Here is a 19,507-nt window from a genome sequence, read left to right as displayed (position 1 = left end):
ATTCAAATAAGACGACAGTGGCCATCAAGGCAGCCCTTATGGAGGGTTCCCTTGATTCAGCTGAGGTACACCAGCAGACCAAGAAAGCCTACAAGTATGGTATTAGCTGAATTAACTGTGTGGACTCTGTGGTATTTTTCAGATGCTATGGAGTAAAACTGTTCTGTGACAGCTTCTGGCAAACCATTTCCTTTCTCTGGAGGAGTGTATCCTCATTTGAACTGTACTAAGCAAGAGAGGAGATGTCCTAAACACTGCTGTTGAGATTATCAAGATGTAGAAGGAACATTGTAAGAAACTCTCTAAAACACTGGATATGCTATGTTGGATCTATAGTAGTTGAACTCCAGAGTGCTAGAGAGAAAAGTAATACCATTAATTTAGTATTTAAAAAGACCAAAGCATGTTGTGAGTGCATCATGGAACAGGAGTTGTGACATCATTTGAAGAACACGTAAAGTTTGGTAACCTCATCCACAGTTGTTTTGTCCACCTTCTGTGATCATGTATCCCAGCAAGCATTGTTTAAGGTCCTGCAGGAGTATGGCAGCCACTTCTGTGTGTGTGCGTGCTGCAGTTCCCATATTATTGTGCAATGCCTCTATCTTGGTAAGTTTACTAACCTTATCATAAGCAGCTTATATAGTACTTAGTTAACAAAAACATTCATAATCTTTTGGGCTTCGTTGAAAAAATCTTGTCTATGGCTGCAAGCTCTTTTTGCTCTTAACATTTCTCCAGATAGCATTGAGTCCATGAGATGGATAGGACAAAATCTACTGGTATCCACATAATCTAAAGTGCTCGTAGGTTTTCCATATAATGTAGTATGTACCTTGTTATTCTCTGCCACAAAAAAATTGATGTCTAAATAATCAACAGTCAATTCATGCATTTTCCCTACAAATTTTAATTTATATATATTGTTATTAGATGTGCAATAGATGATTCAGCATACAATTTGCCTCCCTGACATAAAAAATAAATAAATTCATCATCTGAATATTGATAACATTTTTTCACATGCTTTTGAAAGATCATTGTTATAAACATACTTAATTTCAAACAAACCCATATTTAGATTGGCATATGAAGGAGCAGAAGATGCTGAAAAGATGCTGTCACTGCTGTACCAACCAGTTGTTTATAAGTAAGATCATTAAACGTAAAAAAAATATTTTTTAGACAAAAATCAGTTAATTCAACAATGCATGCAGAACTGTGGCATTTCTGTAAAAAAAAAAAAAAAAAAAAAAGAATGCATAGCATGCAGAACGTGTCTATGTTGTATTCTTGTTTATAAGCTTTGTACATTAACACTAACCATTACATATCTTCGGACCATGCAAATTTTCCAAACTTTAACAAATCTGCAGCACTGGACATATGGATCAGACATTAGTTACCCTCCCCACATTTTCTAAAACTGTACCACATAAAGAATATATTGGGTGACCTGGAGGATCTGACATACGTCTATGTATTTTGGGAGCACAGTAAAAAAACAGGCATCCTAGTGAAAGGGGGACTAGAACAAATGCCTTTGTGTAAGATATTTTTAAATTAAAAAAAAGATTCCTCATAAAACATTTTTTGAACCATGCATGTAGATATTTGTGTCATTAAGATGTTGCACGTACATTTTCAAATACTGCCACTTATTCATCATTGCAATATTCTTTATTTAATCTGCGTCTCTTATAACAATTTGAGAATTACCTTTAATAGGCTGCAATAGTTGCCAATCAATCTTATAAAAAAGATGTTCAAATATAATTTAACTGTGAATAAAAATCTTGAAAAATCAAGTCTACCTCCATAATTATTACAGAGGCAAAATGTTTAAAAACATCATTCATAAAAGGGGGTATAAATTTGCCCTTATAATTTACAGAACTTAAATTAAGCAAAGCATAAGCATTAGTATGTCCATCATCTTATGAAAATGAAAGAAAATCATCATCTCTAGATGAATCAGAAAAACTAGTATTCAAACCACTATCGTTCCTACTAAATATATTATCTGCCTGCCTAAAGTATAACTGATGTCATTTTCCATAAAAATTAAATAACTCAAATACTGGTATGGCAAACAATAGGTATACATTTTAAACCTAGGTGCAGCAGTTCAAAAAAAATCTTCTACAATACCCAGCATGTTCACTACTGATGTAGATGGAGTATTTTTAGCATTTACACATATCTCTGGGATGAGTTCAGGCACCTAGGCAATGAGACATTTCCCTGTGGTGCATTTGACTTGGGGACACATGGCTGAAGTGACATTCAGCTGCTTAGAAATATGGCTGTTTGCAAATTCCCTGTGGGCAAAGAGAAGAATGTGTTGCAATGCCCACAACTTCAATAATCAAATGCACAGGGGGAAAACAATGTCCATGGTCCCCAAGGGAGCATGAGAGCAGGCAGTATGGCAGGCATCAGCAGCAGGCTGGCCAGTAAAAATGCAATGTACAATGGGCACTGCCTTTATAATCGGTGCGTGTGGACCACTACCCCCTTCACAGTGTCTAGGAAACATTACCTAAAACACATACTGGATCATAAATGTGACTTCAATAGCCTGCAGGATTTCCTCCATGCTGTATCACACTTCCACATGTTGTAGTTACATATGTATGTAATGCACACTGAATACAACACTCATTACTTCTTCTGTCCCTATGCATTTGGTTATTAAAGCTGTAGGCATGGCAGTGTGTGTATCTCTTTGCCCACAGGGAATTTGGAAATAGATGTATTTCACTGCAGCTAAATGTCACTTCAGCCATGTGTCCCCAGTCAAATGTACCACAGGGAAAAGTCTCGCTGCCTAGGCTCCTGAACCCCTCTGGAACAAATATCTCTTCATGTTGCTCGTAAAACACCACAGTTTTATTTGTTGTATCTCTGTTTCTTAAAAGTCGGTTGATACCTGTTCTGATAAATGGTGTTATGCCTTTTTCTTCCTCTTTGGGCTGGATATAGCATAAGCTGCTCCATTATAAGAAACAATGTCTGAACTAGAAGTACCTAAGGGTCTTGTTGAGGAAGTTAATTGGAAGTATTTGATTTAGTAAATGATTTTATTTTATTGCTTTATTGTTTTTAGTATTAACGTGATTTAATTGAGTGCAGTATAAATAATTGCTGTTTTTATTGTGACATCACTTCCTTTCAAGGCTACCCAGCTGGGGCACTACAAGTGTGTGGAGTTTTTTATGGTGCAATATATTAGAATTGACCACTTTGTTGTTTTAATTTTTTTCAATTTGGAGTTATTTTGTACATTTGTAAATATATTCAGATGTAGCTGAAAGTTGAACATTTGTTGTATTTTCAGTTATTAATTTTGTATTTTTAAATTTTAATAAATATTCACTTATTTTATGAAGTTGCTACTACTTAATAGTTCATTATAAATAAGGTAGATAATGTGTTAACATTAATGTACCATATGGATCTTCATTTAAATGTCGAAACAAAGCTGGGATATTATTTAGTTTTGTGAAAGGAAACATTGTGTGTGTTGATGTTTTTCTGAAAGGTACTGTGCTGTACTCTAATTTTTACATAATATTGATAATTGGCTTGCTTGGTATTTCTTACTTCAGAAAAGAAAAGGCTACCAGAAAATAATCACTGAACTTACTGTACCAACGTAGGGGAGAGCTAAATGACCATGACAGTCTCAGAGCAGAGCCACTGCTGTTTCATAGGAAGAGGATCCAGCTAAGGTTCATCAGGCATCTTATAAAGATGACCTGTTGGATGTTTCCATTGGAGATAGAGGCTCTCCCTTATGCCCCAGAGCAGACTAGTATGTCTTGGCTGGCTTATGAACACCTGGAGATGCTGCAAAATGGATTGGAGATCGTCACTGTAGAAGAGCAAGTCTGGTCTGACTGACTTAGAATTCTGCCTCATCAGGAAAAAAGAAGAAAAGATATCCCAGTTAAAAGTTCACATCATTATCTTAAATCACTGGAGAAATAACGCATGCTCAGTTCTGCAGTTTTCATCTTTGACATACCATTGCATAAACAGTATTCATAGGTGACTGACATTATTGCTTTATCTTAAGACTCACAATCATTTTTTTTTCAAACCACCTCAGTTGCTTTCATAGCTTTTGGCATATGTTTTTTTTTTTCCTGTGCTCATCATGTGTGAAGTTTTATCTTTATTTGCAATGTTGAAGATCAGAAGTAAACAGCTGAAGGAAAACGTAAGAAGGAAGTATCATTTCACACAGCGAATTGGGAGGTTGGATTAATCTTCCTAAAGAGGTTTGTATGTCTAAAACAGTAAAAGAATTCAAGAATATAAAAAGCAGTCATAAGACCTTTGTTGGAATGATGGGGAAAAAAATAAGAAGCTGCTGGGTAGGTATGGTATGAACTACGGCTTAATCTTCTTGTAGGGAAATGAGCAGATTAGGTGGTCCATACCATCCTTTTGTGTTGTCATAATTTGTGTCAGGAAGAATGAATGTGTGTGTCTGTTTCTGTGTGTATTTTATATATACAATGCACACGCACACACACTTATCGAAACACACATGCACACAAATGCAAATGTATATAGGTATTGATGATGTAGCTAGATGTCCCTTTCGGACAATCATTAATACTTTATAACAGTATGCTTAGGAATGAAAAGCAAAAATTCATATACTCTTGCCTTTTTATAATAGGAGTCTGTTATTCTTGTAATAAAAACATTATTTTAATTGATTCTTGTTTTCCTTACACATAAGTTAAGTAAATGTATATAGCTTAGTGAAATTGTCTTAGTAAAAGAGTTTTATAAATCAGAACTTAATAGTTCATTCATGGAGAGTGCATATATTTTGTTTCTGATTAGTAATGTACTTTTGACTGAATCAGTAGGATTGCAGTTTGCTTTAATAAAAATGTGTCATTTTGTGCAGGTTTCCTGAGATGCAGTATTTTCAGCAGGAGAGTGTAAGGAACATTCTTACAGACATCCTGTTTTGTTACGCTAGAGAGAATGAACAGTTGCTGTATAAGCAGGTAATGAAATGTTTCATAGCTTCTCTTAACTAACTAAACTTTTGACATAGATGTTGTATAATGCCAAAACATTAACAAATGAGAGTTGAATCCACTAAAGAAGTTGGGAGTTTTGGTCTCAAGGAATGAAAGAGTTTATTTTTAACATGTGTTAAGAAGCTACTGAGGTACAAAGGAAAATGGATACTGTGCATAAATTTTCGTTTGACTTTTCTGCTCTGAGTGTACTTTTCCTTGAGATCTCAGTATGCATTTGTACCATAATACTTGATCTGATGTTGTCCTTTTCAGGCATTTGCCGCCATTAACTTCAGACGTGGATCCGTTTACTCTTGAGCATTTTTTGGAGTTATTCGAGTTTTCTACTACATTTGGTTCATGAGTTAGCTTCTCCTTGTATTTTAAGTTTTTTTCTTCTTCTCTCCCATATTTCTGTAACCTAGTTTTTGATCTTTGTAAGCTACTGTTTTCAGTACTTTTTCCGATAACATTGTTGGTATCTCTTTACTTACCATTGCTGGTAGTTTTTCTTTCCCTTTCTCTCTTTTTATATCCCATACATTTATATATAGATATAAATATAGTGTGTGTGTGTGTGTGTGTGTGTGTGTGTGTGTGTGTATATATATATATATATATATATATATATATATATATACATACACATATATATATATATATATATATATATATATATATATTTATACACACTCTCATACACACACACACACACACACACACACATATATACGCACATTTTTCAGTTTTTTATGGTAGTTTAGTAAAACTTTTTCTCTCTACTACAGTTATAAGGGCTTTATTCCTAGTTGCTGTGTCCAGGGCCGGCCTTAGCCGAAATGGCACCCTAGGCGAAGTAGTGCTCCGGCGCCCCTTAAGCCCCACCCACACCACAGTCATGAAACACCCCTATTTGAGCCACACCCACAGGGTCACTCCCCAAGAAAGCCACTTCAGCCATTGCCTTAAATTATTTAAATGCATAGGAAGAATAACTACATTGCAAGGTATCTTTTAACTACAATTACGTCTGCATAGTATTTTCTACTTTAAATACCAGAGCCAGATCACGGTCAAATAGGGCCCTAGGCAGGGTAATAGACTGCCCCCCAGTGCAGCCGCTCCTGCAGCAACCCCATCACCCCAGCAGCATCCCCCTCCTCAGCTATTCCAGTGTTCCATTATTTGGTTATTTCTCACCAGTTACCATGCATGCTATTCTCGTATTTGCTTCTACAGTCATTACAGATATTGAAATAAAATAGTACAAACACTGGTAGCCATTTGCTAAACAATACAATCTTGCAATGAAAACAGACTTAGCATAAGCAGTAAACTTCTCTGCCCTTGAAACTCACATTCATTGAAATGTGAAAAATTCATATTCATTGAAACGGCATGAAAACCCTCATTCATAGAAAATGCATCTGGCCAGTGAAGAATTAAGTTTACATTTGGGCTGTTTTCAAAACAGACTCCTTGCACATTTTTCAGAGTCATGCATATGTGTATTTGTTCTTTGATTCACCTTTCTGATTGCATTGAATTATATTCCTTGTATAATACAGCACCACTTGTTAGAAAGTGTTTTAAATTTGTAGATTTAAACATTCTTTTAATAAGCAATGAAACAAAATGTTTGAACCAATAAACCAATAACTACCCATTTCAGAAAATTTCAACCATAAAAGGCCACTCAAGACTTCTGTCATTATAATCCACCAATATTACTCCATACTCACAATTTCTGCAGATATAAAATCATCTGAATTCCACATTAAAGAAATCCGTACCTAATGAAGAGGTTTCTACTGGCAAAACAACTTCACATATCAATGTTTTATCTACAAGTTCAGTGCCTGCTTTCCTTGAAGAATTAATTGCCTATATTGCATTAAAAAAATGGTAAGTTGGTAATATTGCAATAGGAAATGACCAAGTTCATAGTCACCACAAATTTCTTGCAAAGGACATACTCAGGAGTATAGAACCCCTATCCCCCTTATAATGCACCAAATAATCAGCAATCATATGGGCAATGCAATATCAGCACTCCATCTACATGGTGTGGGAGTAGAATCCACAGCCTTCTGCACCAAAGGCAATTATGCTACTAACACTGCTTTCAGATTTTATAACGCAGTATGCCACTTGATAAACAAAAAAACAGCTAGTTGCACATAGAAACATTTACACTTGTTAGAGTATGTTTTAAATTTGTAGTTTTAAACATTTTTCCAGTAAGCAATGAAACAAAATGTATGAACCAATAATGCCAAAACTACCCATTTCAGAATATTTTAACCATAAAAGGCCCCTCAAACATCTGTCATTACAACCCACCATGCATTTTCTGAAGGAAATGAAGGCTGAAACTCAAATGTATGACATTTAGTTATTTAAATCTTCAGTGATTTGCCAGAAAAACACAAATTTTATGAGGAATAGGCCAAAAATATGAGGCAAAAATCTGGATAGTTGAGAGGTATGCATATCTCTCAACCTTACTGCAAGAAATCTGGACTGATCATCATCAAGTCTTTATTTACTTCTAACAATGGTAAGCAAATCATCCAACTTTTAACACGAGGAACACAGATCACCAGTGTTATCAGCTGTTACCTTTAAATATGCATAGCATTTGTTATACTGCACAATATATTTGTGCATTAGCAAATCATTAATTGCATACTCATTTAAGGAATCCATATTCAGCTTCAAACAAATACAGTATTTTAAAAGAAAAGATTAATCAAAGTCTGTAACCGCAGAATTGAAGGTGAACTTAAATCAACTTCTACGACAAAAAAAAAAATCGCACCAGCAATATACAACTAAATAATAAAGTAAGTACAGTAAAGTTGTCCTGACCATACAAGGTGTGCAAGCCTGACAAAAGTTGTAATTCCTTTACCAAAATGTTCATTTCTCTCAGTCATTGTTATTATTTGTTATTCTTTATGCAGGCAGCTTTTCTGCATGCATAGCATCCTGAAAGGCTGCAGAACTATTGTGTTAAAGCATTGTAATATAAAACATATCGCAAAAGAGCGTCCAGGTACACTGCAGGAGGTGTGACCCAAATAAGCAACAAACATTGTCCGTGAGTATTGCAGTATCACACGGGTCTTTTTAAATGACACGAGACGTGCAGCAGTGTGCATTAGTCATTTCTTTACAGATATTTTATTTATTTATTTAATTGACATTTGTTTACCGGGGTGGTCTGACTGGGTCTACAGGACCTGTTTTCAGCAGAGGCTGTATCAGATTTGTTTCATTAAAAGGGGGGTGCTGATTTATAACTACATGGTAATTTGTGAAGTGAATAAAAATGCACACAGGTCTTTTTTTCAGGGAACCTGCCCTCTACTTTGCCAGGGTTTCCAGAGAAGGTGTAGTAGTATTGTTGTTGTTCTACCTAGCAAATATAATAAAACGCGACAGTATATTTCTATCTCTAAAAGTGATGCAAATAAAATAAAAATGGCATTAGCTGCCGACATTATAGAATTCGGGCAGCTGTTACTAAACAAGAGTGCTACTCACAGACAACATACCTTGTACACCGAGTCACTGTTGATTTTTCAGTAAAGCAGTCTTTATATATCCTTTACAGTTCTAGCATGTTCCTGACCAAAAGTCCCAGAGGGTTTCCACTTCACTCAGTAATGTTTCCTGAAGGTCCTGCAGAAGGATGTGGCAGTGGCTAGTATCTGTAGTCTGTCTTACCTCACAACTGTTCATCCCAAACTGTAAGCCTCTTGTAATAAGGTACAGAAACCTTACATACAGGGGAGCTTTCCTCTTCCTTATACAATACACCATTATGCACTTTTCTGAGAAAACAATATCAAAGGTGATGCATACTGTGCAGACAATGAGACGATTATGAGGGACTGCTGTATACCAATCTTTCTTGCTCTGAAATTATATTAACACCAGACAGATACCTATCAACACAATAAGCTAATTCACAAAGTTCTGTGGCTGCTGAGGGCATTCATAGTTTACTGTGGGGTAGATTGATGTGAACTTTTCTTATTAAAGCATGTACAGCTTCTGTTTACATTAGACATATTATTTTTCACTAAACATAATGTTCCCACATGTTAACCACATGGTACACTTGATTCTAGGATGCTTAAGGCAGCACTTGTTCAGATGCATCTTACGCAAGAAACATCTAATATAATATGATAAATTATATGGCATGAAAGGAAGATGCACATAAATTTCCCAAAACAAAAAGACGTACAACGAATGAATAAAATCATGAAACTGGTATATTACCATAAAATAAACCATAAAGTAGCCAGCAACATACCATAAAATAATAAAACATAACGTACCCATTAAAAAGAACGCAACGTTGTGTGTGCTTCACGTGTACGTCGTTTGAACTGCAGAATGCATTTAGTTGACACTGGCGTCATGACGCACACAAGTTTCTCCTTAAAGGAGAAGACTCTTGCACTGCCAACTAAAGTTTTTTTTTTAGCCTCCTAGCTAACGCTCAGCTTTAAGTGGGAGGGTGCTCGCGTCCCCTCCCCCACCCTCTGGTTCCAGCGCCAAGAAGAGCGCAAACTTTATATTAATTAAAATAAATAAATAAGTACATAAGGCGCCCTTTACAAGTCCAGCCTGTACGGCGCCCTAGGCGGTCGCCTAGTTCGCCTATGCCAAAGGCCAGCCGTGGCTGTGTCGTGGAGTTTTCAGACATGTCTGACAAACCATCAGGATTCAAAAAATGCATTACCTGTGAGCACAAGCTTTCCAACTCCACTGCCCACAGGGAATGCGTGTACTGTCTGGGTCCTGATCACCTAGAAGTGGACTGTGCGATCTGCTCCAGTTTCAACTCCAGAGCCTTAACAGATCGAAGATATAAGTTAGTTTTATGAGGTCTTCTCCCTCCTTCTTATACTTCCTCAGTTTCTGGCGCTCATACACCCTCCATGAAGCCTGACTAAAACAAGTCTGATTTTATGTCAGAGAAGGAATCACACAAAAGGTCTCCTGATCATTTAGCAGTTTCAGCGTCAGCTCCTTCAGTGGACCCTCCTGCGAAGGTACATAAGAAGTCAGATTCTTCTGTCTTGAATCTGGCCATTCTAAAACCCAGTTCCCCTCTGATGCTATCACTGCTGCTTCTCTCGGACCCAGTTACATCTAGATTTCTTTCTCCTGTCCTGGAGGGGTCCCTCCAGAGACACTCCATGCCTCTGTCCATCGCATCCTCTCTTACATCTTCCAGAAGCCTCTCAGAAGCTGATCTGGACAGGATGATAAGGAAATTCCTCAGAGCACAGATTCTGATGGGGGTTCTCCCAGCTTTGACCTCAACCTGATCTGCAAGCTGTCATTTATCCACCTCCCCATTGATATCTCTTTCTCCAATTTGACCTTCTGTTTTGAAGCCTTCAGATCTGAGATCTCTGGGGAGGTCTTCATCGAATCCAAAGACTGTTTGTCCTTCAACTCCGATGGTTCCCCTGAGCCATCTGGCACCAAGTCTTCCGGAACTAGAGGACTCTCAGAGCCAAGGTATCAGTCCTGGATCCAGGGGGATTGAAGTTGATTCTGAAGCGAATAGAACAAGGTAATTTGGGATTACCTGATTTGAAGGGATATTTCAGAGCTACTCAGTTAAGGCTCCTATACGTAGCCCAAGTAGAAACCTGTAATTCAGAGTGGAAAGGGATGATGATGAAATAAGGGGAAGGTCAAGAAACAAGGAGAGACTGGAATTTTGGATGCAGATCTTTAAGGAGAATAACAATAACCGTAAAGAATATTATATTCATAAAGTAGCAGAAAGTATTCTAAGAACTAAGCCAACACAGGAATGGAGAAAGGAGATTCTCTTGATAGGGATGACTGCAATTAGGGATACAGACAACAGGCAAAAGGAGACTGGAATTTAATGGAGAAAACTGGCAAAATAGCCAGTTATTGGGAGCAAATAATTAGAGAGGGAAAGGTAATAGAATGGGAAGAGGCCAAGAATTTATTTGGAGTGCAGGCTAGAGATTGCCTTCCCTATCAAGGATTGATATCTGAGTATAGGCAGAGAGAAAGAAATAGGGGGATCCTAAGTGAAAGACCAGCACTGATAGAGTTTTTAGTAGAATCTAGAACCGAAGCTGCTGTTGAAAAATGAATAATTAGTAGAGCATATAAAGTATTGCATGATAACTATAATGAATCAATTAGAGGTTAGAAAGGAATGGAAAGAGTAATTGGATAAGCAGGTCACAAAGAAACAGTGGGGGATGTATGTATGTCTCCTAAATATGCTTCAGAGTCTAGAAGACAGGTATTTTTATACCCCAAGTAGACTCCAAAGAATTGTTCCTCAAGTAGACAGCAAATGTTGGAGGTATAATGGGGAAGAATGAGCTAATTGGGCACATATTTTCTGTGAGTGTAAAGAGTTGGCATACTTTAAAGATTCCCTGCAGACTACTCTGTCAGAGATACTGGGTGAGCATATTGATGTAACTAAGGAAATTATTATTTTTTTTTTTGAAGTGCGATACAGAATTGGACTTGCCTAGACGTTGTAAGGCCTTGCTGAGTCTAATTATGGTGGATGCTAAAAAGGCACATACTAGAAAATGGAAATCAAAGTCTAAACCAGCTTTACTAGAAGTAGTGAACAGAGTGAACAGTACCATAGATAAAACAATTGGAAATGGGATCTTTTGAAAAGGGTAAGAGCAAATTGCATAGGAAAAATAGGAATTGTGGGAACAATACATGCAGAGGAGGAATTAGGTTTAAAAGAAGGCAATATTTAAATGAGCTATGTAATGTTTGGCTGACAATGACTGCATAGATTATAAGTGATGTATAACGTTTGCAACAAAAATTATATCATAATGTTTGCAACTAAAATTATGTCAGTATGGTCTGTTTTCATTTTTGTAAATGTATGATTGCCAGTGTCATACATGATAATTTTAATGAAGATGTTTCTTGTTTAAAAAAAAAAAAAAAAGAGTATATGGAAAAGATTTGTTTTCTGGGCCCTTAGCAATGATCTAGATCCTTTTTTCAGCACGAGTGCCTGCTAACCTCAACTTTTTAGCTTCAATTTTCATTGAAGGGGCTGGCTTCTCAACTGTTAAAGTTAATTTGGCTGCCTTTTCTAATTTTGGGGTGAAAGTAACTCTACCTTAGCCTCTTCTAAACTATGCAAGGCCTTTCTCAAGGCAGCATTTTTGCTTAGGCCACCATTAAAAGATCCTGTTTCTCCTTGGGATTTAACAGTCATGTTTAAGGCTAACTCAATCCCCCTTTGAACCTTAAATACTCAGTGAAATTGTGAGCTTTGTCTTTGAAAATATTTCAGGCCAGCATAGACTGATGTTGATTCCCTACTGGGTAAGGAAAGTAAACCTATTTCTTGTCTGTGACTAATAGAGCTGCTTTCTGTTACCTGCTCAGTTTTGTTTTTTATTTTAAGAAATCTACTTGGCCCAATGTTTTTGCTCTATGTGAGAGGCAGACACTTAAATTATTTAGGTTGTACATTTCACATATTTTTTTATTGGTTAAATTGTCTCTTTAGTGATACTTGAATACTCAGTGAAATTCTGGGCCTTTGTCTGAAAGGATTTCAAGCCTGCATAAACTAAAAGTACTGCTGGAGATTCCATGCAGTGTCTTCTCACCCCACTCTCCCATGTGTTGATTTGCTTTTTAAACCTGGTAATTTTAAGCTTCCCACCCCTACTATAAATTGAGCTTAATAAGCTTCTCCCTTTGTACACCACTATTGATATCCTGAATTATTTATTTGCCTTTCCTTGTGCTTATATTGAAAAAGTACATTTTGCCTCCCATTGTCTGTTCTACTTGATATGACTTCATTATCTAGCTTAGCTGTTGGATAAAGTAGTGTATTTTTACTCTCTAGCAAACACTTCTTTTAACATCAAAAGAGTTCAGTGGATTTTCCATCTAGTACACTGGGAGGTAGCCTGCTCTGTTTAGGTTGAGAAAACACCTGAGATTTCTGAATGTATTTTTATTGGCTGGATGGCTTATTTAACCAGCTTACCTTGTTTTTTAGAGCCTTTATAAATTCTGTACAATTGAGTGGTTCTTGGTTCATTTATTCAAAGTGAAGTACTTATATTGAACAGTCACATTTTTATAAGCTATTTAACGTAGACAGCTGTATCCATATCTTTAAGCTTGTTTGTGATAGCATTTCACTCTGGACACTCCTTTACTGGAGGACTGGGATTATTCATCTAGTGGCAGTAGGTATTTACCTGGTCTATCTGAGCTGCAAAACACACAAAACAGCTCCAAGTATTTTTTGCACTTCTCTGCACTTGATTTGCACTGTTCTGATATCCATATTGTATAGACTAGATTCAGACCTGTTGAATGTAGCCTGTTATTGATACACTTGAGTACTAAACCAGCCATCTTAAATTAAGAAGGGCTTCCCTGCACCTTTATGGTAGAAGGGTATGGATCCAGCCTTGTCTGAGCAGAGGCTTGCAGGAGAAAGGTGCATTGCATGCTTTTCTATTGGTAGATTAGCTTAAAAGTGTTTAATTTTACCTGTATTTAAACCTCACGTTTGCACGGGTTTGCACTCTATTAACTGGAGCTGCTCTACATTTGGCATCCTTTGCCAGAGGTCTAGAGTGTTTCTGCTTTAATCCAAGGTATCCAAGACAAAAAACAAGAAAAGTAGTATATTTTTTGATTCTTCTGTGAAAAAATATTATATGTCTCTTACTTGCTTCTTGCCTGGTGTGATGGATCTGCAGTGTTCTTAAGACACTCAGTCTTGCTGGCTGGATTCTTGCTAAAATTCAAAGTCTAGTTATATTTGCATTCACAGTCTGTTGCATACAGAAACTTGCAGAATATACACTGATGAGAGAATATACTTTGCAGCACTTGTCTTTAAGAGCAGTAACCAATAACTTTTATAATAAATAAAACTGGACAAACGTTGCAGCTTAAAAGTACTGTTCCAACTTTACTTCTCATATAGTACAGATGATGAAGAAGTTCTATAAAAACCGCTGGACACACCACGAGAAGTTCCAATTTCTTTTATTCAATACAAAGTGTATAAAGAGGATAAGCGCTTTCACGTGCTGTATATGCACGCTTCATCAGATCTCAATGAATTCACAAACTACTGCTCTTTAAAAACAAATCACAGCCTATAGCAAGGCTTCCCCAATCAAGACTCAATTGCCCGCTTAAAATTAAAGGAAAAGAATGAGTGTGCATACACATCTCCACTAGCGAAACACATTTCATTGCTGTTTTCATAAAGAAATGGAATAATAATAAAATTTTTTTAAAACACTTATTGGAATAACATAAAAATCTTAACTTTAAAATATTGCTTTTAACCAACCACGCCTAACATTAAGTTGTCATTATTTCTAATTCACGTATCAAACTGTCCGTGATGTTTTTAATTATAACTCTGTGCTTATATCTAGCTAAAGACAAATGTTATTGCTTATTCGAGATAATATTTCTTCTACATTCAAATACATATTCTGTGTGATATTTAAATATATCACACAGCTAAAAACTTTTCTCAACTAAAACCTGAATTACTGGCAATAAATTAACATCCCAAATTTAAAAACTGATGTCAGGCTATAAAGATCTAATAACATTGTGCTCCGATCTTGCAGACTAAGTTCTAGTTCAGATAAAATTGTTCAGCCTACTTGTCTAAGCTTCCTGAACTCATTGTATCTGTCTTTTAGAAGTTTACTACATTGCTTTATAACAAAATGTACTAAGGGTTCTATCAGTAACTGATTTGACTCACATGTGGTGACAGGACATAACTGTTCAACATCAGAATGTAATGGAAACACTTTACCCTTAGTTAATTCTTCAGATCTGTCTTTACAGTCTATTTTTTTAGCAATATGATGCAATATTATTGTATGACATAATACACAAAATGCAGTTTTTGTTGAATCACACAATAAACATTTGTCATTTTCACATGGTTTTCTTTGAGATGCCAGTCAAATATTGTAATACATTTGCATAATGCCTTACCATCAACCTGCCCTAATAAGGTTTTACATTTACTAATGTGCTGTGTATACCAACATTGCAATTTACTAAAGTTTGGTTTACTCCTGCATGAATTATAAATCATATCCATACTGTCTAGTAATATACAACCTGTCTAGGAATACAGAAACTATATATGAATATACAACCTGTCTTAAGAATATACAACTCTGTTTAACATCATCCACACTAAATATGTGACACAGAAAAAAGTCTTACCAGTTAGCAAGAAAACAGGTGATCAGGCTGCTATTGCAGATGGCTGGAAATTTTTCAAAGTCACTTGAGAAGCTGGGAAAGCACAACAGGCAGTGGACTGATGGGCTAGTGGATATCCCCCTTTTCTTGAAGAATTTATGGCACTGCGAATTTCTTGAACTAGTCTCACTCCGGATTGTAGACGTCTAAAAAACTTTACTACTGCAAGCTGCATAAACTGGAATACTTCTGTTTAGGATTTACACATACGTACAAATGTTAGTTTCTGCAATTTAACTGAAGTGACCCTCTGCAGGGCTTACCATCACTCCTCCTGTGTTTGAATGCAGATTGTAGGTTCAAATGCAGACTAGCTTGCCATTGAAAAATTATATGGTGCTAGTCACTCAGCTGCCTCGCCATTGAAAAAATATTATTTTATGACATAATACACAAAATGCAGTTTTTGTTGAATCACATCGCCATTGAAAAAATATTATATGTCTCTTACTTGCTTCTTGCCTGGTGTGATGGATCTGCAGTGTTCTTAAGACACTCAGTCTTGCTGGCTGGATTCTTGCTAAAATTCAAAGTCTAGTTATATTTGCATTCACAGTCTGTTGCATACAGAAACTTGCAGAATATACACTGATGAGAGAATATACTTTGCAGCACTTGTCTTTAAGAGCAGTAACCAATAACTTTTATAATAAATAAAACTGGACAAACGTTGCAGCTTAAAAGTACTGTTCCAACTTTACTTCTCATATAGTACAGATGATGTGAGAGATACAACATTTACCTCAGAACACCAAATGTGTTCCTACCATATCCCTAAACAACTGGATTTATACAGCTCTTTATATACTCTTTTTAAACATATTTTGGAGAATTGCTTATCCTGTAGAAACAATACTAAACTTCCTTGTTTAACAATGTCTTGTAAGAGACCAGCTTTTCTGACAGTGTGAATATCCTGTAACAGTGTCCTGATGTCCATGTAGAAAAACATATTTTTGAGGAAACACATTGTCCTGTATTCTATTTGAATCTGTGTATAGAAACATGTGTTCTTATGTCAATGCTGATAAGCATATCCTGTTTTTTATGAAGAAAAACATATTTTTGAGAAAACACATTGTCAGAGATCAACTTTTCTGACAGTGTGAACATCCTGTATTTTATTTGGATCTTTGTATAAAAACATCTGTCATCCTGTTTTTCCATGCAGAATAACATGTCATTGTTCTTAAAAAGCAGATTTTGCATTTTTGTTCTTGCATAACATCCTATTTTGAGTCTGTAAGGGAAGAATGTCCATTCAGCAGATTCCTTTTCCAAGCCATGGTCATTTAGTATGACTGCTGATCACATATTACTTAAACTTTGTTTCTGCATTTAAGCAAGCCTTTTCTTTCAGCATATTTACAACATAATTAATTTCAGATTTATATTCATAAAATCTAACAATTCCCTCTGTTTTTAAACATACTCAAAACATTTTATATAGAAAATACAATAAACAAACCTTTAGTTTGATACAACAAATCAAAATGCAATTTTACATAGTTAATACAATGATATTAAAGTATTACTACCAAAACTGAATGTATTTAACAACTTTTTCTTTTGCAGACCATTCTGTGAAAATATTTTATCAGTTATGAGCTGTGTCTGCTTTAACTTGATCAATTTATTCTTTTGCAATCACAGAATTTCATTTATGACTTAGAACTGTTTCATTAACTCTTTGCAACTGTTGAACCAACTATAAGAGACAGTAACCATGTGCTACTGCAAGCATTTATACACTACTGAAAACACACAATTTCAATGTCATTTTAACCATAACATTGTGGTCATGTCTTTGAACTGCTCAATAACATCTTGGTAAAACACTGAACTGGGCTTAGATAATAAATATTTGAAAGCAGTTATTTTACTGTGGTAAAACCAATGATATTACAACTTGACAAATTACTTTTGAACTTATTACGATGTATCCTGTACAGTATGTATTTACACAGACTGTTTGCTATTTATGCATTTCAATTTACTAGGTATACTGGACCCACTTTTTTAAATATGGTTTTTTTCACACATATTTATTACTAGACATTAATTTCATTTGTACTGAATTCTTCTGCATTTGTACATACAATGACTATAAAGTACATTTAGTCTAATCTTACAAATTTAATAACATTAATATTAAGCAAAATCTTGGGAAATGTTTGTCTCTTTAGAAATATCTAGTAGAATTGATACCAAATTCATATGTCCTGTTATTTTAAACTACATACTCAACAATTATTAAAAATATTCATGCTTTTTTATACCAACATTGTTTTGCCAAAAACATATTAAAAATAGTGACCATTCTTGCTATTAGAAACATTTATGCATTTTTGCATATCTTTATTCTCTCTTGTATAGCTGTAATCAGTTTTAAGCCATCTCTTGTTTTTTTAAACCATCTCTTGTATAGCTTTACGTTTAACAGGCTGTAAATATAATTTAATTCTAAACAATACAATAATAACCATTATGATAGCTATTAACAACTTGTAAAATATCTTATCCTGTCAGGTTTAATCCAGTTTACCAGTATTTCTAATACACTAATACCTGTTTTTCCCTCTACCTAAAAGAGTATTGTCAAGAATGAATGAGATATTTTTTTTTTCCTGTAGCTTTATTTTAGACCCTTATTATTTATTTTTATGTAGCTTTATTTCAGACCCTTGTCACAGTCTGTTTATACAGTCAGTGTAAAACTGAGAAAGTGCCCCTCCCTCATATACAGTCAGTGTAAAACTGAGAAAGTACCCCTCCCCCTGTAGTACTTCAGCACTGTTTACCTGCCCTATGCTGTGAAAATAGAATGTATGTTAGCCTAACACTATGGTTATACATTTATTTTATTAAATTATAAACTTTTGTCTGATTTGATAATTTTTTATAAAGCTTTTGCTGTTTACTACCACTAGTAGGCATTTACATTCTCCTGCACAATTGATTTGAACTGTATATATACTATAGCCCATTTGCTGGCTGTACTTGATGCAACTGAGGTTTTTTTTGTCCTTTTAACATTTACTTGCAAACAGATTATCAGTGACATCTATGCACAATTGTGGCATTTTATGACAATTACTAAATAGTGTTGCCTGTAAACATTTTAACAATTATGTTTTAATAACAATGATGCTTTAGAAAAACTCAAGCTACTTATCTGGCAATCAGTCTTGTTGTTTATCTTATCTTTCCAGCATTTCCTGTAACTATTCATTCAGTCTAGGAAGGTCTGAACTCACATTTCATACTCTGTAAACTATAGTTAATTCTTTTAGCATTTTTCCTTTAATGTGATTGTGATTTGCATAACTATGCATTTATACAACATAAATAGACATTATTTTACAATTACCTTACATGGATTTCAGTATTTTTTTTATTATTTATTTAACTATTTAACTGTCCTGCCATTAATTTTACAAAAACTGTTTGAATAATACCATCTGTGATTTTCTTTTTAAAATTCAGAACTTTAACTATTTGGTGTTACTATACAATTATAACATATGTTTATTTATATTTGCTGTTGTCTGCCTTTTGCTTTTGTGCATTGTAAACAAATGTACTCTAGATGAAAAGAACACACATGCATGTCTGTCTTGTATATGTATATTTTTATACAAGCATGTCATGTCTTGTGACTTTAAATTTTTACTCATCTATTTTTTTAAATTTTTACTCTATTTTTATTTAATTTTATACACTAGAACAGTTTTGTTTACCTTTTGACTATGCTAATGAATGGCATTCATATGCTTTACTTTACTGTAGTACTGATAGATGTCTTGCTTTAACTGAATGAAAGTAAAACATTTAAGAATGATTTGTCCAGACATCAGATCCTACCATCCTACCATGTATGTTTAACCATTTTCAAAACATAAACATATTATAAAATATATTTCTTTTGCACAGATTAGCTGTGTATGCAGGAAGTTCCCAGTCTCTGTCAGTTCAGCTAATTTATTTTCTTTATCCTGGAACTTCTGTTGAATTTCCTGTGATGTTGCATGGTTTTTCTGACATTCTTTAGTAAGCTGTTCTGCTGAATTTGAAACTCCTATGCACTTTTGAAAAGATGTGTGTATAACTTG

The 19,507-nt window shown here is 35.1% G+C and overlaps 1 protein-coding gene across 1 annotated transcript in view; it reads left to right on the top strand.

Moving 5' to 3' along the window:
* TBC1D5 (TBC1 domain family member 5) overlaps positions 1–19,507 on the top strand; it is a 1,986,766-nt gene that overhangs the window by 132,965 nt on the left and 1,834,294 nt on the right. Inside the window, exon 5 of the mRNA XM_044066237.1 lies at positions 4,931–5,033. Within this exon, the coding sequence (XP_043922172.1) occupies positions 4,931–5,033 (103 nt within the window). The remainder of the gene's footprint in view (positions 1–4,930; positions 5,034–19,507) is intronic.

The sequence above is a fragment of the Protopterus annectens genome, chromosome 3.part1 (genome assembly GCF_019279795.1).
Source record: "Protopterus annectens isolate FY-2018-M chromosome 3.part1, PAN1.0, whole genome shotgun sequence".
Lineage (NCBI taxonomy): Eukaryota > Metazoa > Chordata > Ceratodontiformes > Protopteridae > Protopterus > Protopterus annectens.
The sequence above is the reverse complement of the archived record's forward strand: the minus strand, read 5'-3'. Positions and strand labels throughout refer to the sequence as shown.